Genomic DNA, 25,623 nt, shown 5'->3' on the forward strand with positions numbered 1-25,623 from the left:
AGTTCATGGAATTCTATAAAATGTCCTTTGAAATGGAGTTGATAACCAGATATCAGTTGAAGTTGATGAAAAAAGTACAATGAGGAAGAGCCAGATACCTTAACATATAGATATTCTCCAGGTTAAAACTCCATAATGTGCACAAAGGGCAGATCATTAGTCAATGCAGTAAGATGGAACAGAGCATCATTTCCAAATTATAGAACAATAGAGTAGCTAGAAGATGAGGAAATCACGTAAGATGTTTCGGCTATTAGAAACACGATGCATAATCACTCTTTGAAAAGGGAGCAGCTTCCTGAGTATAAAAGCCTGATGGACAGTAAAAGAGCGACTCTTAGATTTTCACTGTCAAAAATCTGGAAGCAAATTATATGAAGCAGCAGGAGCAAGAGATATATATCATAAAATAGTCCCCTCTCCTGGTCTTTCAAGAAGTGGTTGCTTGTTTGTTGAACTGACAATCTCCTCGGCAAATTATCGTTCTGATAAGTATACCTTGAAGAAGAAAATTTACTCCTTGTTTTGACAGTACAATTAATGGAAAAGAGACCAAACCCTCAACTAGAATCATAAAATCTTTCTCCAGTAAAAGAAATATCAGAAAATCAACTGTTTGCCCCCTTTTTCTTTCTCAAGCAAGTAAATAGTCCATTTTCCTGTTGGGCAAAAGATTTTGCCTTCTTTCAAAAAATGACCCAAGTAGAAGATGAATCACATGCAACTGAATGATCGAAATTTGGGGTAAATAAGCATACAATCCACCTACAATATGAAGAGACATGGAATCATATGCCAATAGACCTCTCGACCAAAAGAACAATGTCCTCTTCTGCTAGTAAACCTGCAGTAACTTGTCCGATATACTCAATTGCCGTATCTCCAACTTTCGGCTTCTCCTAGCAGCATTAGTCAGGGTGGCAGTTCCTTGAACCACAAAGATAAACCTGATCAAAGGATTCGACCTACAACATATAACATCTTTTAAGTTATACCGAAATCAACTCCAGGGGAAGAAAGGTCAGACTGATTATGAACCTTTCTATGTCATTAGTCTGCAAAATGGACAGTATTTATCAGTCTAAGTTGCTATTGAAGCCCAAATTCAAGCCTGTGATCCTGACTCTATGTAATATATCAAATTAGGCATTGTACGAGCACTTCAAAGATGGTTATACAAGATATGTTGATGAAATTGAATACAATTTAGAAGGATTCATTGACCTGAAGAAAAAAATAGTGTATTCATAATATTCATGATAACCGGGAAACAAGGGAAAGATGTATAGACCTGCCATCCTTGCCAGGTACATGACGAAATGCAAACCCACAGCTGGAGTTATTAAAGTATGCACCCAAGGTGTTGGTTCTGCCATAGTTATTTCAAATTTCAGTGACTCCCAACCCCTAAGAAGTGATATCTGTTGTCCAAATCATAATCCAAATAATAGGGAAAAAGAAAAGGAAGACAAATACTACCAATCAGGTAGAGGGAGCCAAACATGACTTTCTGGAGTTATAAGAGCGTGGTCGCTTCTGTAAACGTTTCGCGTTAAACCTGGCAGGTCTGCAAAGTGAGAACTATATGCATGAGGAGAAGATGTAAGACCATTACATTACATATATGTCAGAAGATGAAGCTTTCTGCCTCTTAAGCTATACCAAGCAAATAAGGAAGTCTATAGCTCATTCGAAAAGTAGAGCATTCCGACGCATCCCTGTAAGTGAAAAAATTACTTGAGATTATCCTCCTATCAGTATTTGTTGCGTAAATTTCCCTGCTTGTAAGGTCTTCCAAAGACATTGAGTCATCCAACGACATTTCCTGATTTGTATCACAAGGATCAATACTACTATCCAAAGTACAGTCGGAACTATCAAAGAAGCTCTTTACGTACAGCAGAAAATTGCACCAAAGGGTTAAATTACTGTTAGGCATGATCATAAAAGTTTTAGCATTGTAGTCGAACTGCTAACGTTTCTTAGACATTGATCAATGATCCAGCTGATACTCTGCCTATTTCTTGATTCCTATTACTTGGCAACACCACAAATCCTGCTAGGCCCTTCTAATCATCAATCAAATCTAGCATATGCTTTTATCAGTAACTAGACTGACCTTGAAGGTGAAATGGAGAAGGGGTGGGATTGGTGACCTTCCAGTACATACAAGGCTCCGATTCCGACACCGGGCTGACGATAGAAGGCGCGGAACAGAACCCATCTCCGGACACGGAAACCACAATCAGACCTGAAACAACCGGATAGCTAAATCAAGATTCCTAGAGCTGAGCTTCGAGTTCGAATCATTAGAACGACATTAACTTTAACTTTAACTTTTAACTCAACAAACTGCACAACAAAACGTATTCTTCCCAAGATTGACGAGGAGAACGAGTGAAAGGTATGGACATCAAGCAGAGGGGCGAAGCATGGTGGGTTCAAGAATCAAATGAGACCAAACCGTCTGTGGACACCGTAGGATGTGCTTCGTCGGATGAAGGGCTTGTGATTTGAGCTCAATTGCTCGTGTCGGAGGATTGGTCGACAGTGCGAGCGTGGAGAGAGGACGACAAGCAGCTGTGTGCTGGAGACTGCTGACGACTGTCGGATTTTTATGGACTTTTGACTTTACAATGTTTGTTTGGAATCTGCGAATCATCGCAAGAAGCCCAACACTATCTCCAGTTTTTTGCGTCTTTGAATTGGATCTTTGGCGCTGCCATACAGACCCCATTTTTTAAATAATCCCGAAAAGAAATGAGAGACTCGAACTCTTTTCGTCTCTATTGTAAACTCACATTTTTTTTTTTTAAATACTTTGCTCGACAACAAAATATTATTTAATTTAACTCTTTTTTTTTTAATTCATCGACGCAATCATTATTTTCTTTTATATTTTTTCAATTCATACTTTTTCTCACCTATTATTTAAATTAATTTTTTAATATTAAATTCTCTCAATTATTTAATAATTTTTCTTCAATTTCAACATTTATTGATCAATTGAAAAACACAAACATTACCATAGATTTTAAAATCGGACCGGACTGGCCGATCAAATCGGTTAGTCAGGATCGGACACCCACCCGGTCCGGTTCTGCATTTAACTCCATTTGGAAGTCGAACCCGGTCAAATCTATGAGAATCGGCTCGGCTGGTTTTCTAAAAACCCAATTGAACCGTCCTAAAAATCCGATTTTCAAAGAAAAATATGAACTGAGAGAAAGGGTGGGGGTGGGGGGGAGGGTGGTGGAAGAGAACGAGAGGGCAGCGCTTCACCCGAGACGCGGTCCCCTGTGAGGGCTTAGGCGGCTTGCAACTTCGTATGGCTAGTGATGGTGGAGATCGGGCGACCATTACTCGGATTTTCTCATTTTCCTTTGTTCGAGGTTGAAACTGAGGATGCAATCAATGGGGAAATACAAGAGGTTCAGTCGGAATATGCAATAGTCGAAGCGGTGAGAGCGGAGGTGGACTTAGCAAAAGAGGAATTTGTGAAATGAAATGGAATGCTTGCCTTGAGCTTTCTGCTTGGATTGGGGAAAGAAATGGAGAAAGCGAAAAAGGAAAGAGACGATGGGGCTGTTGGGAAAGTGAAAAAAGAAAGACAAATGACAGGCTATTTTATTCATTTTCCTCCTTTTTTTTTAATTCAAGTTTTTCTTTTTCTTATTTTCTTTGGTCAAAATGTCTTTTCGGTATCCTAGCTCTAAACATATACTTTAATTTAAATAACATATTATATAGATTATTTAAATGTCTCATTTTCCTATTCCATTAGAAGAAGATTTATGCATTTCTTTGGGTGAAAGAGGATATATATATTTTTAGAAATTATATTTAATTCTTTTTTCTAAAAATCCAGTTGAATACATTGAATTCCGGTTAAACCCATAAACCCGTGAATCTAAGCCTTGGCCGATTCGACGTTCGGTCCTATTTTAAAAACTGTGATCATTACTTTTTATCTTCTTTTTTAAATTCTCTCGCATACTTTTTCTAATTACTTTTATCATCATCTCTTCAAATCAAACTTAATTTCGTTATTAAACACAATATTAATAATTTAAAAAGCCCAACATTTTAAAAAACAAAAAAAAGAAGAAATTAAAGTGTGTCCTACTGCATGCCATATGGGCCGGAGCAGTGGGCCTACATAAGAAAGAGGGAACGACTCTTCCATTGTTGCCCCATTTTAAAAAGAAAAAAATTGTAAAAGTTGGCGCCTTTGCATAGAGACGCCACGCGCCACATGACGCGTGTCTCTCCCATTGCCACCTAGCAATGGAGAGACGGGCCTTCAGTCCTACTGTAGAGAGCCTAATATGCGCTTCATGTCATTTTATTATAACTTTTGGATTATCATACGAGGTTATGCGCCGCTCGTTACACCCTCTTTAATTATTTTCTTTTTTAAAGTAAAAGGACAATGAGAGAGAAAGAGACTAGGAAATTAAAGTGTGTAAGCCCCTATGGGCACTCAAGTGAGTGCCTTCTTATTAGAGTTAATTTTTTTGAGTGAGTGCTTTAATATGATGGGTGCCTTGCTTTTTAACGCAGTGCTAATGTGGCAATAGGTGGGGCCCATGCCCAATTTAGACTCAGGCGGAACTCGTACTCTTAGTCGAGTCGAAATACGAACAACAAAGCCATCACGTTCATAGTAATATTCGATCAAATGTTTAGAGTTTTTTTTTTATCAGAATATTTATGCCCCGTTTGGATTCAAAGATTCCTGATTTTAACTTTAACTTTAACTTTAACTCAACACACTACACAACAAAAATACACATTTCCCAATTCAAAAATTTTAACTTTAACTTTAACTCAACACACTACATAACAAAAACACACGTTTTCCAAGTCAAATTTATAATCATATCTCATTTGTCATTTTCCACTATCAAAATCAAAATCAAAATCAAAATCAAAGTAACTTTAACTCTGAATCCAAACGGCCCCTTAGAGTTTAAAGGGACTAGTATCTTCTCTTCTATAAATTAAGACTGGATTAAAAAACGCCTCTTCGTACTGGTGATGAAGTTGAAGGACATGCTGATAAGCGGAGCACATTGATGTCTTGTAAGACGGAAAACAATGAAACCAGCAGTAGCGGCCTCGGTGCGGCCATTGTCGAGACAACTTATTGCAGTCCACAAATGAATGAACGAATCTGCAGATCAATAGTACAACCCTCATAAAAATGGTCTAAAACAATTGGAGCTATGCACTTTCGGTTTCAAACTTCCAAGCTGCGAACAAGCAGTCTTGCCGACTCTCACTAATCCATTGTTTTCCTCTGCTATCTCAGATTTCCGAGCAATTTTGTGAATAATCGCAACGTATCTTGCACCTGAAACTGACAGGCAGCGGCCTTAGGACCCTTTGCGTCTAAGCTTTTCACGACTGCCTGCACTTCCATTTTGTTCCTGGCAGATCCATTGGCGTTCCTCTTCTTCTTCTTCTCTTTGTTTGAGCTGAAACATATCAAAGACGATATGAACTGCGTCAAGAATTTGTAGTTCCCCAGACAAGTTGGGGTCTTGTTATAGCTCGGACTCCTCTGGATGGAGACAACCTACCAGCCATGTGTTGGGCTATCCCTCCAATTTGGAGGAAGTTGGGCTCAAATTGTATTGGGCTTTTATCGGGCCTTAATAAGCCCAAGAACCCATTTTATTAGGGTTTTTTGTTTCAGCAAATCAGCTGAGGTATAAATAGCAGCAGAACAGCTGCAGATTAGAGTAGAGCGGCAGAAGTGCAGCAGCATAGCAGCACAAAACCAGGGAAGAGCAGACAGCAGAATTCGAAGAGTAGGGGCAGCGCGCAGCTGGAGATCAAACCTCGATCGGGACATCAAACGAACTCCGATTGGGACGAAATTTTGACAGCAACTTCACAACACGTGGGGCTAACTTCTGAACGGTCAGAATTTCTATTCGAGCTCTGTAGTTGCTGTTTCAGCTGATTTTGTGAACCACCCGGTGTGGGTGACGAATTTAGTATTTGGGTGATCCAAGAGAGTGTTTCTCTTGAGTTTGGTGATCCAAGGGTTTACCCTTGATGAAAGACATTGTATAACCTTCATAGTGGATCGTTGATTCGGAGTTGGTCCCGTGGTTTTTCCCCACATTGGGGTTTTCCACGTAAAATTCTTGGTGTTGTTTTACTTTACTGCTTGTTGGTTGATTTGATTAGTTCCTATCTCGATTACACTAGAAGGGGAGGAAGATTAATCGCTGCGTTATTGTTTGGTTGAGTACATCCCTAACCCCCAACAAGTGGTATCAGAGCTTCGGGTTAGAGAAGTTTGAGTTTTTTTCGGTGTTTTCGAGATGGAGGAGTCTACAGGATCCATGTTCAAGTTGAATGCAACCAACTACTCTATATGGAAGTCTCGGATGGAGGATCTTCTATTTTGCAGGGATTTGTACGATCCTATTGAAGGGGATTCCGCGAAACCCAAAGATAAGGATGACAAGGCTTGGGAACGCACAAATCGGAAGACTATTGGTTTGATTCGGCAGTGGATAGACAATAGTATTTATCATCATGTTGCTCAGGAGACAAATGCAAAAGCTTTGTGGGATAAATTGACAAATCTCTATGCGAGGAAGACACCACAAAATAAGGCATTCCTCGTGAAGAAGCTGGTTCATCTTCGTTTCCAGGATGGAGGTGATATGGCTGCGCACATGAGTAATTTCCAGGATATTATTAACCAGTTGACGAACCTGGAGATAATATTACCCGATGAGTTGCAGGCTTGTCTACTTTTAGGGACTCTACCGGATAATTGGGACACACTCGTGGTTGCATTAAGCAATTCTGCGCCAAACGGGAAGCTATCGTTGGCCACGGTGACAGACAGTTTATTTAATGAGGAGACTAGAAGGAAAGGCTCGGGGATTTCCATTCAGTCTGAAGCTTTGGTTACTGAACAACGGGGAAGAAGTCAAAGCAGAAATTTCTCTTCCAAGCATAGTAACTCACGTGGCAAATCGAGGGGTAGATCAAAGTCGAAGACGAGGAAAGTGGTCACTTGCTATCACTGTGGAAAAGAGGGACACTACAAAAGGGAGTGTAGAGCTCTGAAGAAAAATCAGAATGGCAACGGTGAGAGCAAGAAGGAAGAAGGCACTACAGCAGTGGCATGTGATGGAGAGACCTACATCATTTGTGATGAAGCTTATGTGAATTTCACATGTCAGGACTCTACCTGGGTTGCAGATACAGGTGCCTCGTTTCATGTCACTCCTCATCGGGATTTCTTTTCATCTTACACTACCGGGGACTATGGTTATGTGAGAATGGGGAATGGACAATCATGCAAGATTGTCGGTATTGGTGATGTCTGTCTAGAGACCGAGCTTGGCTGCAAGTTGTTTTTGAAGAAGGTGAGGCATGTTCCAGAAATTCGCCTTAACCTAATCTCGACGGGTCAACTTGATGATGAAGGCTACAGTAATGAATTCAGCAATGGGAGATGGAAGCTCTCCAAGGGTTCGTTGATTGTGGCACGGGGTCAGAAGACCGACACTCTCTACAGGCTGCGTGCCAGACACAATTCCGGTCAAATTAATGTTGCTGAGGATTATCCTATCGAGCTATGGCACAGGAGACTCGGACATATCAGCGAGAAAGGTATTCAAATTCTTGCTAGAAAGCAGTCTTTGCCCGTTAAAGGTATGCACTTGAGCACTTGTGATCACTGTTTAGCTGGTAAGCAGAGGAGAGTTTCTTTTGTTAGAAGTCGTCCCTCTAGATGCCATCATATACTTGATCTTGTGCATACAGATGTTTGTTTTATGTCGGATAGATCTCTTGGTGGTGCTCTCTATTTTGTGACATTTATAGATGATCACACCAGGAAAGTTTGGGCTTACCCTATGAGAACTAAAGATCAGGTGACTGAGATTTTCAAGAACTTCCATGTAGCAGTGGAAAGAGAAACAGGCATGAAGCTGAAATGTGTCAGAGCTGATAATGGTGGTGAGTATAGAGGTCCTTTCGAGAACTATTGCAGGACTCACGGTATCAAACTTGAGAAGACGGTACCGAAGACACCACAGCAGAACGGGCTTGCAGAGAGAATGAACCGCACAATTGTTGAGAGAGTTCGTTGTATGCTTTCTCAAGCGAAACTGTCTAAGCCTTTCTGGGGCGAGGCAATGAGGTCAGCGGTTGATCTTATTAATCTTACACCGTCAGTTGCACTTGATGGAGATGTACCCCAGCAGGTGTGGACCGGCAAGAAAGTATCATACAAGCATCTCAGAGTATTCGGGTGCAGGGCATCTGTTCACATTCCTCGAGATGAAAGATCAAAACTTGATGCCAAGGCAAAACAGTGCATCTTCTTGGGTTATGCACATGAAGAGTTCGGGTACAGGCTTTGGGACCCTGATAGCAAGAAGATCATCAGGAGCAGGGATGTTGTCTTCTTTGAGGACCAGACAATCGAGGATTTGCAAAAGTTAAAGAAGGCCAGTGTAGGCAATCCTCACGAGATCTCTATTCTTGTACCGGTTGATGTAGAGCATCCAGTGGAAGAGGTACCTGGTGAATATGAAGAAACCACGACTGGGGGTGAGATTCCTCAGGTAGATGATGATGTGACTACGGATGATACAGGCTCGCAGTTACAGTTAGGGCCTGCAGATCTACCTAGACAATCTGATAGAATAAGACGATCACTGACTACACCTGAGTGCTATATGAAGCTGTGGCACATGAGTACAAGGAGCACTGGTTGAAGGCGATGAATGAGGAGTGAACTCTTTGTCTGAAAATCACACGTATGACCTAGTGAAGCTACCGCAAGGTAAGAGAGCATTGAAGAACAAATGGGTCTACAGGTTGAAGACAGAGAACTCGCGACCTCGATACAAAGCTCGACTGGTAGTGAAAGGTTTCAACCAGAAGAAAGGAGTTGACTTCGAGGAGATCTTCTCGCCCGTTGTCAAGATGTCATCGATCCGAGTTGTTCTCGCACTGGCAGCTAGTCTGAACTTGGAGATCGAGCAGCTCGATGTAAAAACAGCTTTCCTACATGGTGACTTGGAGGATGAAATATATATGGAGCAGCCTGAAGGATTCCGAGTTAAAGGTAAGGAGCATTTGGTGTGTAGGCTGAGAAAGAGCTTGTATGGGCTTAAGCAAGCACCTCGGCAGTGGTATAAAAAGTTTGACTCTTTCATGTTGAGCCATGGCTACACACGGACAACTTCAGATCATTGTGTGTTCGTGAAACAATTCTCGAATGGTGATTTTATCATTTTACTGTTATATGTGGATGATATGCTACTTGTTGGTCATGATATGAGCAAGATTACAGAGTTGAAGAAGGAGCTCAACAAGTCCTTTGCCATGAAGGATTTGGGACCGGCAAAGCAGATCCTTGGGATGCATATTTCTCGTGACAGATCAAGTGGAAAACTTTGGCTTTCTCAAGAGAAGTACATCGAGAAGATTTTGGATCGGTTCAACATGGGTAATGCTAAACCAGTTTCATCACCACTTGCTTCTCATTTCAAACTTAGCTCGAAGCAATGTCCTACAAGTGAGAAGGAGAAAGAAGAGATGAAGAAAGTTCCTTACTCATCAGCTGTAGGAAGTTTGATGTATGCCATGGTCTGTACAAGACCAGATATCGCTCATTCTGTTGGTGTGGTTAGTCGTTTTCTCTCCAATCCGGGGAAAGAGCATTGGAATGCAGTTAAGTGGATCCTGAGGTATCTCAGAGGAACATCCAAGGTGTGTTTACACTTTGGCACTGGTAAGCCGGAGTTAGTGGGCTACACGGATGCAGATATGGCAGGAGATATCGATTCCCGGAAATCCACTTCGGGATACTTGATGACTTTTGCAGGGGGAGCTATCTCATGGCAATCAAGGCTTCAAAAGTGCATCGCTTTGTCTACAACGGAAGCCGAATACATTGCGGTGACCGAAGGTTGCAAGGAGATGTTGTGGTTGCAAAAGTTTTTGCAGGAGTTGAGCTTGAAGCAAGAAAGGTATGTTCTACACTGTGATAGTCAAAGCGCCATTCATCTTTGCAAGAATCCCACTTTCCATTCGAGGTCGAAGCATATCGATATCAAGTTTCATTGGATTAGAGATGTGTTGGAGTCTAAGCTGGTGAAGCTAGACAAAGTACACACTGATGAGAATGGAGCTGATATGATGACAAAACCTCTCGCTAGGGAGAAACTTCATGTTTGCCGAAGTATAGCCGGTATGCTTGAAGCCTCCAAATAGTCGGGAGGGGGAGTTTGTTGGGCTATCCCTCCAATTTGGAGGAAGTTGGGCTCAAATTGTATTGGGCTTTTATCGGGCCTTAATAAGCCCAAGAACCCATTTTATTAGGGTTTTTTGTTTCAGCAAATCAGCTGAGGTATAAATAGCAGCAGAACAGCTGCAGATTAGAGTAGAGCGGCAGAAGTGCAGCAGCATAGCAGCACAAAACCAGGGAAGAGCAGACAGCAGAATTCGAAGAGTAGGGGCAGCGCGCAGCTGGAGATCAAACCTCGATCGGGACATCAAACGAACTCCGATTGGGACGAAATTTTGACAGCAGCTTCACAACACGTGGGGCTAACTTCTGAACGGTCAGAATTTCTATTCGAGCTCTGTAGGTGCTGTTTCAGCTGATTTTGTGAACCACCCGGTGTGGGTGACGAATTTAGTATTTGGGTGATCCAAGAGAGTGTTTCTCTTGAGTTTGGTGATCCAAGGGTTTACCCTTGATGAAAGACATTGTATAACCTTCATAGTGGATCGTTGATTCGGAGTTGGTCCCGTGGTTTTTCCCCACATTGGGGTTTTCCACGTAAAATTCTTGGTGTTGTTTTACTTTACTGCTTGTTGGTTGATTTGATTAGTTCCTATCTCGATTACACTAGAAGGGGAGGAAGATTAATCGCTGCGTTATTGTTTGGTTGAGTACATCCCTAACCCCCAACACCATGAACATCAAGTATGATTATCTTGACAGGACACTGGATACGATATTTGATATCACTGGAGAAGGAATTGTAGTTCTTACTTTCGCCAGAGGCTGGTGACCATTGTGAGAAGAAACCGGCTTTTGAGTGATCGGAGTGGCCTGTCCTGATCGAGCCGACTTCCGAAGGAGTTGACAGTACTGAAGAAGCTCGGCCTTTCGGCTATACCCTTTGACAGGAACACCATGCTGCTGAATTTGGTCTCTCCCGACGATCCAACAATGGTGATGTTTCGGTGACAGGGCCCTCCCCTTGATCCTTATCGGCCTATCTACATAAACTCGCACTATCACCGTCTTCTCCTTGCTGCTGCCCTTGCCCTGAAAGCCATTCAGCACAGTTACCATTAGTTCTACCCAACAAACATCAGACGTGATCAATGCAAGATCTGAGTTTCAGATTGAGATTGAGATCAAGGTTTATTTACCTGATGGATCAGCATGCCGTAAAGATGAGAAACCTGAGATGACGGGGGGCAATCTCGATTGTGCTTTGGATGCGAGAATTTGTAGTTATCTGATTAAGTATATAATTGAAAAGAGATTAGGTACAACAAGAGATGCAAAAGCCAAACAGAGGAAGGCCAAGTGTCATTTCATTGGTAGGATCGTCAGGGAAGTTATGAAATCTTCAACAGACGAAGAAGTTTCCCAAAGTGCATATTCGGCAAAGACGCTAATGGACATATACTAAGATCAAAGGAAACGGATGTAATATATTTATCTGCCTGAGAAACAGACAGACGTGGAGAAGGAGAACAACTGCTCGTGTCAATGAGTCATCATTGTATGCAATTTCCGTTGTTTTTGACGAGCTATACCTCAACTACTTCACAAAAACAGAGAAAACGTCCATCGAGAATTCGATGTTGAACCTCAGACAATCATTAACAGCTAAAATTTGGTACTAAGTTTTTCTAGCCATTACTGTCTGATGCGTAAAAGGGCTAAAACACCAAACTCAGGAACCGCAGCTTCACTATGGAGCTGATATCATCTTGGATAAGTTGCTTGTCGTAGAAGGCAGCTTCTTCTTGAAGCTTTGTTTAACGAGTCATTATCCTCGCTCTTCCAGATCAGAAAGATCACAATGACTGATGGCTTAGTCGGTCCATCATCTATAATTTCTATGATTGCTTGTATCAATTCCATATTACATAGTTCGATCAAGTTAATATCTTAAGTTGGTTCAGAAATATAAACAAAAATACTTGATAGAATTCAAATAATTTAAGTTTGATAAATATAGTACTCACATGAGTCAGGGCAGCAAACAGGCAACTGTACAAATTACACAAGCATAACGATTTATAACTAACTAGGATTGAGCTGTTTTGGACTTTGAAGACCCTGAAGACTGTCAGCATGAACAGTACTATGAATTTAGCTCCCGTGTTGGTTGCTTCTTGCATTCTCGTCCTCATTGTATTCCACAACCTGCCCTTTGTGTCCTATCTCAGCCGCATCTAGCTTGAAGGTCATGAATTTCCGAGCAGCCATTATCCATATACGGGCTATGACAATCAGCGGTCCAAGGAAACTGGCTTTAACTATCACCATATGCATCCAAAGCTTCAGCATGATGTGGTTTGGGGGAAGGGTGCTGCTTAGTGCAAATAGGTAGGTGTACAAGAGTATAGTCATGGTTATCATGAGGTAGCCGCTGAAAAGAACATCGGCAGGCATGCAGGCAATGATCAGGCACACTGAAGTCGAGAAGGCGTAGCTGTTTAACCCAATATACTTAAAAAGCAACTTGCCATTCATGACCATCTGTCCCGCCAAGTGCGGAGCCGGCGTACTATCACTAGCAACGCTGGTTGCAGTGCCAGTATCGGTGGAGTCTTGCCAGAATCCTCCTGGTGGACTTAGAATACCTTGATACGTGGCCGTGGCTACTAATATTGCTACCACTATGACTAATTCCTGAGATTCGGCAAATCTTACTCCCATGTTATCCAATGTACGCTTGATCCTTCTCTTCCACAGTTCGATCTCGGAGAGATCGTGCCTAAGATACTCTGCCAGTCTCAAATTACGACCTGCCAGAGACCACTCCTTCCAGAACAGAGGAAACAGAGGGTTTCCACTCCTTGCTGCTCGTAGAACCCTCCCAACTTCTGCATTATGATGCGGTCCATTTTCCTTATCATGCATCTCTAGCGCTGTCTCTCCCCTGAAGTTCTTGATGGCATCGTCGATATGTCGTAAGAGCCTTGTTTCCACCTTCCCATACAATTGTAATTAGTCAAGAAACAGTAGTAATGGATCAGATTCCATAAAGAAATTTATGTATTGTAGCATATAATTTACAGATTGATCAAAACATTACAAATTTCCAGGGAACATACTTTCTCAATAAACATGATCATCGGAAAAAAACTGCCGAGCACAAAGGGAGCATTGGATGTGCACTGATTTTACGATGAGCTCCAAGGAAATCACAGAAAGAAGGGGCATACCTGAATATGATTCGTGCGTGTTGCAACATGCAATACGGTGTTACCATCCATATCCTTCCAATAGAGTATGTTTTCCCTGTCAATTCTTAGTATCCATCCGAGAAGAACTTCAAAAGACTCGAAGTTATTTGCTTCCACGGCAATATGCATGACGGTCTGCCATTGGGAGGTCACATCTTCAATCGATGACGGGCAATAGAAGAGAAGTTCGGCCAGCAGCTGTGGAGGACCAATTTCAGCAGCAATGGGTAGAGGTGTCTTCCCGCCTTTGCCTTTCACCCGAATCAGCTCAGTGTCAAGTCTCATCAGTGCCCTTACTGTCTTCCATTGCCCATTCAGCAAGGCCAAATGCATTGGAGTGACACCATCAGGATTCAGCTTCATGGCGAATGACGGCTTTAGGATGGCTACATCCACGGCGAACTTGGCCCTCTCATGGGATGAGCCTCTCCTCTCGTTGTCACCGGATGAAGCTGCTATATGCAGAGGAGTATCTGCAAATGGTACATCTTCAGTTGAATCTAAAATGTGTGGATTCTCACGGAGTAATTCGTACAACATGTCGATGTCTCCAATTTTAGCAGCATTGTGCAGCCTATCTGACATCTTTTCCCGGTATTTTGAACTTGGAAGGCCTCTTGCTTTTTGGCAGTTTCAGTCGGATCAGCGACAGAGAGTGTGTATTGGATGTAGAAGATAGATAGTAGCAAATGGTGAGGAGAGCAAGCATCAATAGCGCTAGATTTTGTAGGGAACTTACCAATGGAGAAAAAACCAAAAAGAAGAAGAAGAAAAACAAAAGACACACAGCACATATTTCTTTTAACTTTTTCTTTTTCCATAAGATCATAAAATTCCCACTTTATTGATCGAGATTAATTCAAAATATACATATATCCGACTTCATTTCAGGCACTTTCATCCCTTTCATACAGCTGCAAATGACAATCCTTTTAAAAGACCAAAAAAGATCTGTCGGGGAAGTAAGAAATATGGTAAATTATGCTTTATTGACTGGAAAGATTCACCTCTATATATACCGAGGAAAAGCGTAAGATTTTGAATTTTGAATTTTTAAACATCAATGAAGAGAAAAAGTAAGAACATTGTGTATGTGTTCATATGTGTATGGCGTTTACTTCACCATTATTGGCAAAAGGTTGGAGCAAATAGTCTTAGTTGGTTGAAATACGAATCCTTTCCTAAGGGAAGACATCTCCGTTCGAAAAGTTCAATTCACCGTAACCCATTTTCTTCAATTGAAGATCATTACCCCTTCGATCCTCCTTTCTGCTAGTCAGGATTGTTGGCAGATAATGATTTTGACGGGCAGCAAAAATTCTGGAAAAGAAAAAAAAATGGTACTTTTTATTGCTCTAAATTTGGTTTGGACCTCAACTGCCAAAAAAAAAAATTGACTGGGCCTAGTTGCTTGTCGCAGAAGTAGCTTTTTCTTGAAGCTTTTTCTAAGGAGTATATGTCCTCGACCGTTCTTCCAGAATCAGATTAAGATCTCCCGCAACAGCTGCGAATGGCAGAGTTTTGCTAATGAAGTTTTAGATTTGAGCAATGGGATGTCCACCAAAAATAAACTGTGATGATACCATATCGATCAGTATGGTCCTGCATATGATTGAACAGTTTGAGTTTTGCCTTGATGATAAGCATGACCAAAATAAGATTACTGGCATAGGTCGATTTCCTGAAAGGGAAGGATACAGAACTAACCACCGAGTAGGATTCAGGAACAAACTACGTATTGAGTCACTCTTCTTCAGGGAGATGGAATCTCTAATTTACACCCCAACCGGGGTATCTTGGTTGGTGGGTGGTACCGAGCGACTGGTTATCTCAGACCAAATGCTTTGCAATCCGATCCCCCATTGTTGTGTGAGCTTGCAATGCAACCCATGACTATGATGAGAAGAGAACCATGAAGCATCTAAAAGCATCTGACAAGTGAACATTGCAGAACGGTAAAACATCTGCATCGAGCGATTATAATGAAAAAAAAGAAAAAAACTGGAATGTGATGATTCTCCTTGAAGTTATTTCCTCCTTCTTGCTCAGTGATGACATGACCAGGATCATGTGGGAAGATTGAAAACACTAAAAAGATCCGAAGTAGATGGCAACTGGCGAGGGTAACAATGATGGAATACTAAGCTCACACACTCTGTTTCTCCTTCCCAGAAAATGCAAAAGGAAAAACTCGAAGCTAACAAGGTCAAGATACATCAAGTTGGGTGCCAGTGCCCGCACACACATTTCATTGAAAATCTACAAATTGGGTTTCATACAGTCTAACCAATCAGGTTTACCATTGGGTCATAAACATAAAATTCAACACTCTTGATTAATATAAATTCGACAGTAGAGATCTTGTGATGCGGCAGAAGACGTGGCAAATCGGTATATCGAGAAAAACTGACTCTGTCTTAAGGGAAACGGCCTCCGGAGCACAACTCACGGCCTATGCCCGTGAAATGACGAGATTTAGGGAATCCTATTATTTAGGACTTCAAACGGGCATTTTTATGTTATTTAAGCGTTTTTACAATTTTAGGAAAAGCTTATATCTTTCGTGTAATTTAGGCCTTTTTAATCCTATTTAAGTGATGTAAACCTAGGTTTAAACAGTTGTTTTGATCATCTAATAAAGTTTAGAGCTACCGTGCTCTTTCGCCCATTCTCAGATTCAATTCGAGTTAGATGCCGATTTCCTAAAAATTTGAAAAATCAATGGGGAATTGAAAGTCGTAGTTTCGATATTCTGCAGAATCAATGGATCTTCGACAGGTTGTTCGCATATACGCTGCGTCATCTAGTGATGCGATACAATCATTTCTCAAGTGATTATATTGTACACCACCCCTTAAAACTCATTTGGCCGATCATCATTGCAACGTCTTAACCCAAAACGGAACAATTGTTGAGTTTAGAAACGGTGCCTACATGACAAGGAAGAGTAGCCCAAAAGCAAGAATCTAACAGCAATTGAGCCGTGCTAAATTATGCATCTTCAAGGGCCTGAAGAGGACGGCCTTCAGTATTGTCTGTATGCTATTGGTGGGCATGTTGGACATTGCTCTGTCTATCAACATCCTCATCAAAACCCACAAGCTCCCACCGGCGTTCTGTTTCGGTCAAATCCAGCCTAAGATGATAAGCTGAATATGCTTGCAACCCTAAACGGGTGAAGAGGATGCCAAATGCCAAGAAACTAGCCACGGCTATCCGAATTCTCACTGTAGCACTTAGAAAACTATAACGTGGGGGAAGAATGCTAGCTAATGCATTTCCATACGACCCGATTAGGAGATCTGCAGGCATGCAAGCAATGATCAGGCATACAGAAAGCACGAAGGCCATGCTGTTTCCTGAGATATAAGGGGAGAGCGATGTGCCATTCATGACCATTTGTCCTGCAGAATATGCTGTACTAGTACTAGTAATATGGGTCATCGTAATATTACTATTGCTCGAGCCTTCTTGCCAGAATCCTCTCGGTGGACTTAGAATACCTTGATATGTAGTTGTGGCTACCAATATAGCGATCACTATGAATACTTCCCGGGATTTCTCACTTGCTGCTCCTAACACTAGAGAATTGCACTTGGCTCTTCCCGGGATATCACCGCTAAGGTACTTCCCAAGTCTAACACTGCATGTTGGAGTCACCACCCGCAATAACAAGTACTTTGGATGGAAAAGTGGATGTTTTCTCTTCATAGCAGCAGCACGTATAGCCCTGCCAATTTCCTCACTAAGGTGAGGCCCTTTGTCCTTATCGTGGATGGCGAGTGCCGTCTCCCCCTTCAAGTTCTCCGCATCATCGGCCATATACTTTAAGAGCCTCTTCACCACCTTTCCCATGCAATTACAATCAGCAGAGAACACCAGAAACGACAATTTAGTTACATTCATCGAAAGTTATTAGAGTGCACAAGGCAATATTGATCTTCAATTCGTTGTGTCCATGGCGAATATATACATGTAATTTGGTTATACATCAAATTAATCATGACTAGAAAGATGATGTATAATCAGTTCCATATATCGTTCATCGAAAAAGAAAAATTCCACATAACAAATAGACATTCTTTTCTGTTGAAAACAGTGACGAATGTCTGATCAATAACTATTACTACCGCTGACACAACGCGTATCTAAACTGTGAATTATCCCTTCACCGAAAAAAGAGAAGTGTTTTATCCCTGGAAAAGTTATTATAACTGAATTATTTGATGAATTATTTGGAATATGAGTCGTAATCACTTTCAGGTAAAAGCTTCAATCGGGGCTGAAGGGTGGGTATACGTCATCCATATATTGGTTGGTATAATAGAGGTATCATAGTTTGCCTTCTATTTGGACAAATGCATTTTCGCATAAAATTTTCAATTCACGTTGGTGAATATGTTATTTTAGAAAGAAAGTTTTCGATGTCTTTATAAAAAACTATATGGGATATTGGTGAATTTTTTTCATAAAATTTTCTGAGGTTAAGGGGCTCGAACGAGGCTACTGCAACCTCTTTGACTTCCGTCAAGCCCCTTCACCACGGCCATCTGCAACTGAGGTACGTAGTTGTTCCATAGTAGGCAAACTCATCAGAGAATTTGCTGACGATCATGACAGGCTTAAGATATCAGGCAGAAACAGATTCCAGGACCTTGGCTGTGTTATTGCTCTAGTGGATCTTTAAATGGACCTTGGAGATCGTATCAACCTAAACTATAGCTTTGGTAAGCTTGGTAACAACCAACAAGCATCCCGAGTTATGAGAGAAAATAAATCACATGTATCTGAGAACATTTCTTGGTAAACATGATCACAGAAAACCAATTATCCCAAAGTTCATAATTATTCTCCCATGAACTAGCTATAACTTTGTTGAGATCATTATGGTCGATGGAGGGCAGAAAGAAGGACAAGGAACTCGGAGTAAGAAAACACATACCTCGATCTGATTCGTCAGCGTTGCAACATGCAACACGGTGTTGCCATCTGTATCCTTCCATTGTAGTATGTTTTTCCTGTCAACGCCAAGGAGCCATCCAGTAAGAACTGCAAATGACTCAGACTTTTTTGCTTCCACCGCAACGTGCACGGCTGTCTGCCATTCGGCAGTCACGTCTTCGATCGATGATGGGCAAACATACAGGAGCTCGGCCAACAGCTGTGGAGGAGCGATTTCAGAAGCAACATGCAGAGGAGTCCTCCCGCCCTTGCCTTTGACCCGAATCAGCTCAGGGTCAAATCTCAACAGTGCCCTCTCGCTATCTTCCATTCCTTATTCAGCAAGGCCAAGTGCATTGGAGTGAGACCGTCAGGATTCAGCTTCCTAGCAAATGATGGCTTTAGGATGGCCACTTCAATAGAGAACTTGGCCCTCCCATGCGATGAGTCGTCGGACTTCTCATGGGATGACTCAGTCCTCTCGTGGTCACTGGATGATGCAGCTATATGCAGAGGAGTATCCACGAACGGTATCTCATCTATCAGATCTAAAATGCGTGGATTATTGCGGATTACTGCACATAGCTTCTCGGTATCTCCTTCTTCAGCGGCATTCTTCAGCCGATTATTATTGTCGTCCATCTTATGAGAAGAACTTAAACGCCTTTTGATCTCAGCGCAAACAGTCGGATCGATCAGTCACTGAGAGGCTAGCATGAATTGGTGCAGATGACAGTAGCAAATGTTGAGGAGAGCCAAGCATCAGTTGCAGCTAATTTATAGAGAAAAACTCATTACGGGCTTCTACAAATGTCAAACCGACCATTTGGTCGAAAAGCGTATATCCTAGTCAACACCCGCGTTTCCTTCATATTTCAATTCAACCAAACGCACTCCCTCCATTAAGGCTTAATTTTCAAGTATTTAATCGACTTTAGCTTTCGGTGCAAAGCTAGTTTATCTAGTCATGCTCATTGAAAAAGATGAGGTATCTCTATGTGTTCTCCCATTTAAAAAAAATTTCAAGACGGAAACGTCATCGATAAACTAAAGTTGCACATTTCCAAGTATTCATGTGATAGTCCAACCAAAGTGATATACGTACTCGTTACCTCGTTCTCTCTCTCTCTCTCTGAGGAAGCCTCGCCGTCGTCCTTCGCCACTAGATTCCGTCCTTCCGCCGCTCAGCAGTCCGCGACTCATGAAAAGTGTGGAGTATTTTTGCTTGTGCGCCCCAACCAACACTAGATGAATGGTAGTCCATACTCCAAACCATACAAATTCTGCAATTAAAGACATTTATTGGCATAGTAAATCAGAGGTCAATTCTCAGTTGACATGGTCATTGAGCCATGTTAGACAAGCCAAGGCACTCCTCGAAGAGAATCAGCAACTTAACTTTGTCTCTGGCTGTACATTCTGCAATAAAATTTTCTGAGTAAGTCTATGATCAATTCGAGAATGATCAGGATATCTCCTGACTCTAATATGAGTGCAATGATGAGAGAACGCGTGGAAACAGTACGCTCGAATCGTGCCACATTTACTTCAGATTAAACAGTTAACAGTTTACGATTATACTCTTCAAAAAACAATCTTTTTGTAAAAAGTTGAGAGGGCAACCAATCATATATTGTGTACAAACAAAAAATATTATGAAAAAAATATATTTATTCATCAAGAAAATGAATAAGCAATCAATCAAAAATACATATTTATAACTTCATGATAATAATAAATATATATTATTATCAGATTCATTACTATAAATATTATGATAATGATGAATCTGACTGATTTATAACTTCATGATAATAATAATAATAATAAATGTATATTATTTATTCTTTTTTCTCCCCCAATAAGTTGGCTTTACGGACTTCTCCACCTTGGCAGGCACAGGATATTTGGCCTGAGGGGAGGATACTGTTGTTTAAGCAAAGTCTAAACACTCGCTAGAAATAGGAGGAGAAGCAGTACCTGAAAACAAATAAAAGAAGGGAGCATTCAAAACGTACCCCGTCAAATATAAAGATTAACCGAAAATTAGAATAAAGCCCGGCGGTTGCAAAGTCCTCATCCCCTCAAAAAAATCGGCTTATAGTCCTTCGCTTCTGGGTTCTGTGGCTTCAATTTCAGTGCCAGTTTCTTTAAATCCGAGAACCGAGCTTCTATCAACTTGGTCTTTTGCAATCTCATGTTTTTTGAGATTAGCGTCAGAGATTGACTTCACCACCCGATTTTTTCGAAAATGGCCCAGATCCCTCGTAAAAAACCAGGAATTCTTCGAGCCAGGGATTTTGCTCGGTATGTTTCTAATTTTAACTGCACCTGTATTCCCATGACGAGCTCTGAAATTCAAAAATCCGACACCACCGGCCAACTTGGGTTGCCCGGCTTCCTTAGACTAACCGCCTCCTCTAATTGAACAAAATAAAATATTAATAGAAAATGGGAATAAATAATATTAAATAAAAATAGAAATAAAAAATGGATCAACCTTTTAATCACTCAAATATTGATATTTCTATGCAATAATTTGGCCTAGCGAATTCATATATTGAGATTGTATACACGTGAGATAATGATAAATAAAAGGGAATGAAGAATAAGAATTGAAAAAATGAAATTCATAAGAAAAAAAAAATGATTTGGTTAGTAAAGGCGGGTCAAAACTAGTAATCCATTGGTTATTTCCGAGACAGGCGGTAATAAATTTTTCAATGAAAAAAAAAATTTCTTTACTCTTTTCCTTACGTTTTATACTTAGAAATTCTGATAGGAAATTAGATTGTTAGGAAAATTCTAATTTGTAGGAACAAATAAATAGAACAAAGAAATAAAACGGTAGTGATATATGAAGTTTTTTTTTTATTCTTTCGTAGCCGGAATTTATGAAGAACAGAAAGTCTATGGGCCCATTTGGTATTCAAAATTTTTTTTAACTCTATTCCACTTACCTTCAATTCAACAACATAATTATTATATTTTCCTTTTTCTTAATTTTTTTAACCATTCAATTCAATTTTTAATACTGAATTCTCTCAACTATTCATTATTTTTTTGCATAATTCAACGATATAATTATTACTTTTTCTTAACTATAATTTACTTTTTTCACAATTCAATAACACAACCATTACTTTCTCTCAACTATTCATTACATTTTCGCATTTTTTCTTCTAATTCAACAACACAATCATTAAAAATCAATTAAAACTAAACTCAACTCAACATCATTACGGTGGATATGTGAATTCTTTGTCCGAGCTGGATTTGAACCAGTGTCCTCCTTCAATTTTATATAGATATTTGAATAACTCGGAACTCCAAACTGTGATCCACTTCTTCGGTTTGGTGAACGTGCATTACAAAACAATTCCACAAAAGCCAACTTGAAACAGTTAACTGGTTCGGAGAAATCTGAAAGTAGTTAGCATTTCGATGCTAAGGGAGATAGCGGGAATCGAAGTCCTCCGACTGTTATCTGTTTGGTAAAAATAGCGAATTCCCCATCTGTGTTATCTGATGTCTTTTTGCATGCTCGGTCAGTCGGGTCAAGAAATCGAGCACCAAAACTTGAAGAGATTTTGCTCGTCTCAATAGCAGAAGCAAATAAACCCCAATTAATCCAATTGATTTGTTAGAGTTTCTGCACCTAGGTATAAATTACGTGGTTCGACGTTATATCGGTCCTAGAAGAATTTCATACCCAGAGGGGGAGCTTAGCCAGAGTCTTTTCGGGGATTTGAAGAGCTAAAACTACAAGAAAGGTAAAAAGTCAGGGGTCAAATTGAAGTTTCAAAGGTTTAAGGGCACAAAAAAGAAAAAAAATACTATCTAAGATCAAAAGAGGAAGAAAGCAAAAATTGCGAACTAAAGTCGAAAGAATCAAACACAATCAATTGTCAGACAAAACCCAGAGAATTTTTCAACAAGACGATTCAATCTTTTCGTCAATTAGTGTTCACAGTTGTCAGTTATTCATCAGAATCGTGAAACAAGGGTTTTGGAAAAGGATTCTTACACCATGCACCGTCGGTGAAAATCAATTTTCCACAGGTGGATTTTATAATTGCGACATGTGTCCTTTTTTATTCCATGAACTAATGCAGTTAGTTTTCAAGTTAATTTTATATTTATAATTAAAATTATAAAATTACCTTAAATTAAACATTGAATTTCTATAACAATTACAATTTATTGAGAGAAATAATCCTAAACAATATGAAAAATTACACAAAACTATTTGTATGTTCTCTCTCCATTCCTACAGTATTCTTTAGGCTCCATGGATAGCAAAAGACCCAATAAGGGGGTCACTACTTGCTTGACAATGGCGAAAGACTGATGTACACAAGTGATAAAATTTACACTTTTTTATTCCTTACTTTAATTTAATTTTTCTTAGTAATTGAATTATATATAATCTTTCAGGAGATCATACATCAATCTATTTGATTTCATTAAAGATTTAAGATTCTTCTCAAATTTTTCCACTTCTTACACAACGTTATAAATAAAATGCTACTTGGAGATGTTAAAGTAAAATTATGTTGTATCACTTCGTGATTACCCATCTTCCATTTGCTTGGAAATCATTAACATCGCATTACCACAGTACATATTATTATTCGATGCATCATCTTCAAGTATTTCATCATTATTAATGAAATCCCCATTGATCCATTGACAAGAATTTCTGTTAACTTCTCTCATTGAAAATTCATGGAGCTTGGAGAATGTCGGAGAAGAGGATAAGGAATGTACAAAGAAGTCTAGAAATTTTGTTTTTTTTTTTCGGTAGGTAGAAATTTTGTATATTTTACACACTGTTTGCGATCATTTCTTTTGAAAATTGTAATTATTATAAAAAGTCAATTCTTTACATATGGTAACTTTTAAAAGTTTAATATAAAGATAAAATTAAGTTAAAAATTAAGGTGTTAGTTCTTGGAATGGAAAAAGGACACATGTCGCAATTATAGAAGCCATTTGTAAAAAATTGGTTTTTACAGGCGGTGCATAGTATAAAAATCCTTTGGAAAACTATCGAAATATAGAGAATTCTACGAAGATTAAAAAAAAAAATCTAATTCTCTGAATGTGTAGTAGGAGGAATTACTTCAACGAAAGATGATACTGGAGGCAAAATCTCATCAGAGAAAGGAGACAATAGTAAGAGAGATATTAATGGAAAGGATTCAGGGGAAGTATGAGAATGAAGAGAAAGTTTTCAAAATTCAATATGGAAATAGGAGGCATACAGAATAAAGTTTAAAAAAGAAGAAGTAAAAGGCGTATCACTAATCAAACCACCCAATCACAAGTTGACACGTATAGAGAAGGTAGTTATGAGATTTGAGTCCCGCTAATTAACAGATTGAGTTATCCAGTAAAGATGAGTCTAAGCCTCTATAAATTTCATGAAAATTTTATATGGTATCAGAGCCAGTTATGTTTTCGCACCCACATGTGGGCTCATACTACTGCAGGTCCGGTTTCGAGGCAGCCAAAGTGAACTTCTGTTAGTCAAGCACTAGAGTGGGCCGGTCCAGTTTGCCAAAGGTGCACCTCTAATCAGTCCCAAGTGTGGCACTCGTTGTTACCTTAGTTATCCCACCTTGTTCGAGCACGAAAGAGGATGCCCAATTCGTGTTCAGCTGTTGAGGACCGGGCCCCTAAGGGCATGTGGCACGTGATGGACCACATGTTACTATGTGAGGACGGGTATTAAAAGTTTAAAATCTCACATGGAAAAGGTAAGAGAAATTTAATGGGTTTATGAGTTTCGATACCCACTTATTGGCTCGAGTTTTTGCGTTGGAGATGTGCCCAATCACTTGCAGGCCCAGTGGATATTTTATATTGTATCAAAAAAAGTTGCGCTTCTGTACGCACGCACGTAAGCTCACACCATGTCGACCCAATATCATGTTATTCCCCCTCTCCTAATCACTGAAGAAGAGTTTGGTTTGATGTCAATTGTTGATGGCAAATGTTTATGGAAAATAACCTAAAATCTCATATTGAAAAAAATGAAGTAATATCCATAGGTTTATATGTGATTTGAAAACCACCACTTAAGCTTTTAAGTGAAAATGGACACAAACTTGTATGAGCCAATGAAAATTCAATATGATATCAGAGCAGGTTATGCTTTCACGTGTCCAAATGGGCTTACACCACGCCGACCCCAACGTTGCTCGAGGTCAGTTATTGAAGGTGTGTGTTTAAGGACACATGACAATGTGTACGCAAGTAAAAGAAAAAGCTAGAGTTACACATGAGGACAGGTTTTGAGAGGCAAAATAGGCTAAAATCCAACATTGAAAAAGTGAATGAATATTTATGGGTTTATATTTGAATTGGGAATCGCCATTTAACAATTTAAACTTTTAAGTGAAAATAGACCAAGTCTATATGAGCCCAATCAAATTTCAATACGGAATAGGTCACTTTGGAGAAGTCTCAGGAGTTCTTCGTGATTACAGATATCGCCATTCACAATGACAACAATGGCTTTGTCTACATTATAGAGAATCGATGGCTGAAAAAGGGATCAATGATCGCCAATCTTTGATGAATTCCACTCTACTCAAACCTCGATGCTTCAACCCATTTTGGATTGTGAGTCGCTGCGGGCCAGAGGAGCCAGTATCTTTGTGCATTGGGTGCTGTCCACCATGAACATGCTTGAGATGTGGAGTGAGTGAGGCAGTTTGCACCCGAAAAGTCTGTACATCGACTCATGATCCAACTTCTTATACGTCTTCTTCGGCACTTCAAGTGCTTCAAGGCTTTCAGGCTTTCTTTTTTGCCCTCCCCTGCGAAGTTAACTCCGCAAACTGGCAGTGACCCCCTCAATACTCCTGTGCTCTCCATGGAATGACGTAGGCTTTTCGGTTAGAGAAAACATCAGAAAGACGATAATATGGACGGCTCCTTAGCTTTCTTCCGTATACCTTGTCTCCCTTTCAGGTGAGGCACTTCTCTCTGATCTCTTTACCTTCAGCATGACATGACCTCCCTGTTTCCACCAACAAACAGTGGCATTGGGACGAGAAGCAGATGTTACAAGAAGCAAGAAAATATCAGAAGTGTCTACTTCACTCGCTTGAGGCAAGGAACAGGAACGACGATAATAAACTCGCCTATCTCCATGAACCACCCAATGAATCTTGAGAAACG

The 25,623-nt window shown here is 40.2% G+C and overlaps 4 protein-coding genes across 5 annotated transcripts in view; all 4 read right to left on the bottom strand.

Annotated features, from left to right (window-relative positions):
* LOC116215122 ((S)-ureidoglycine aminohydrolase) overlaps positions 1-2,715 on the bottom strand; it is a 36,440-nt gene extending 33,725 nt beyond the window's left edge. Inside the window, exon 1 of the mRNA XM_031550724.1 lies at positions 2,377-2,715. The gene's annotated coding sequence lies outside the window, so the exon portion shown is untranslated. The remainder of the gene's footprint in view (positions 1-2,376) is intronic.
* Positions 2,716-5,046: 2,331 nt separating this feature from the next.
* Positions 5,047-11,664, bottom strand: LOC116194931. Of its 2 annotated transcripts, none has more exons than XM_031523869.1 (3): positions 11,437-11,664; positions 11,051-11,329; positions 5,047-5,480 (listed from the first exon to the last, which is right to left on the bottom strand). In XM_031523869.1, the coding sequence occupies exons 1-3, from the start codon at positions 11,449-11,451 to the stop codon at positions 5,379-5,381; spliced, it is 396 nt and encodes a 131-aa protein (XP_031379729.1). In that variant the 5' UTR covers positions 11,452-11,664; the 3' UTR covers positions 5,047-5,378. The 2 variants fall into 2 exon arrangements, with proteins under 2 accessions (XP_031379729.1, XP_031379721.1); XM_031523861.1 differs by having other exon boundaries at positions 5,047-5,581; positions 11,437-11,657.
* Positions 11,665-12,196: 532 nt separating this feature from the next.
* On the bottom strand, positions 12,197-14,212 carry LOC116194922 (ankyrin repeat-containing protein BDA1-like). The gene is made up of 2 exons (XM_031523849.1): positions 13,471-14,212; positions 12,197-13,234 (listed from the first exon to the last, which is right to left on the bottom strand). Exons 1-2 carry the CDS (start codon positions 14,074-14,076, stop codon positions 12,392-12,394), a joined length of 1,449 nt encoding a protein of 482 aa, XP_031379709.1. The 5' UTR covers positions 14,077-14,212; the 3' UTR covers positions 12,197-12,391.
* A 2,321-nt stretch (positions 14,213-16,533) lies between these two features.
* On the bottom strand, positions 16,534-19,074 carry LOC116206681 (ankyrin repeat-containing protein BDA1-like). The gene is made up of 3 exons (XM_031539479.1): positions 18,801-19,074; positions 18,434-18,705; positions 16,534-17,337 (listed from the first exon to the last, which is right to left on the bottom strand). The coding sequence occupies exons 1-3, from the start codon at positions 19,072-19,074 to the stop codon at positions 16,534-16,536; spliced, it is 1,350 nt and encodes a 449-aa protein (XP_031395339.1).
* Between the last annotated feature and the right edge of the window lie 6,549 nt (positions 19,075-25,623).

The sequence above is a fragment of the Punica granatum genome, chromosome 1, assembly GCF_007655135.1.
Source record: "Punica granatum isolate Tunisia-2019 chromosome 1, ASM765513v2, whole genome shotgun sequence".
Lineage (NCBI taxonomy): Eukaryota > Viridiplantae > Streptophyta > Magnoliopsida > Myrtales > Lythraceae > Punica > Punica granatum.

Excerpts from the sequence above, each read along its gene's own strand:
- LOC116194931 (XM_031523861.1), bottom strand. Across the intron at positions 5,582-11,050 it reads GTCACCAGCCTCTGGCGAAA|GTTGTCTCCATCCAGAGGAG; the intron begins GTAAGAACTACA and ends CATGGCTGGTAG.
- LOC116194922 (XM_031523849.1), bottom strand. The coding sequence starts at position 14,076 with ATGTCAGATAGGCTGCACAATGCTGCTAAAATTGGAGACATCGACATG. Across the intron at positions 13,235-13,470 it reads CACGCACGAATCATATTCAG|GTGGAAACAAGGCTCTTACG; the intron begins GTATGCCCCTTC and ends TTGTATGGGAAG.
- LOC116206681 (XM_031539479.1), bottom strand. The coding sequence starts at position 19,074 with ATGGACGACAATAATAATCGGCTGAAGAATGCCGCTGAAGAAGGAGAT. Across the intron at positions 18,706-18,800 it reads TAGGAAGCTGAATCCTGACG|GCAAGGGCGGGAGGACTCCT; the intron begins GTCTCACTCCAA and ends TTCGGGTCAAAG. Across the intron at positions 17,338-18,433 it reads CGCTGACGAATCAGATCGAG|GTGGTGAAGAGGCTCTTAAA; the intron begins GTATGTGTTTTC and ends TGCATGGGAAAG.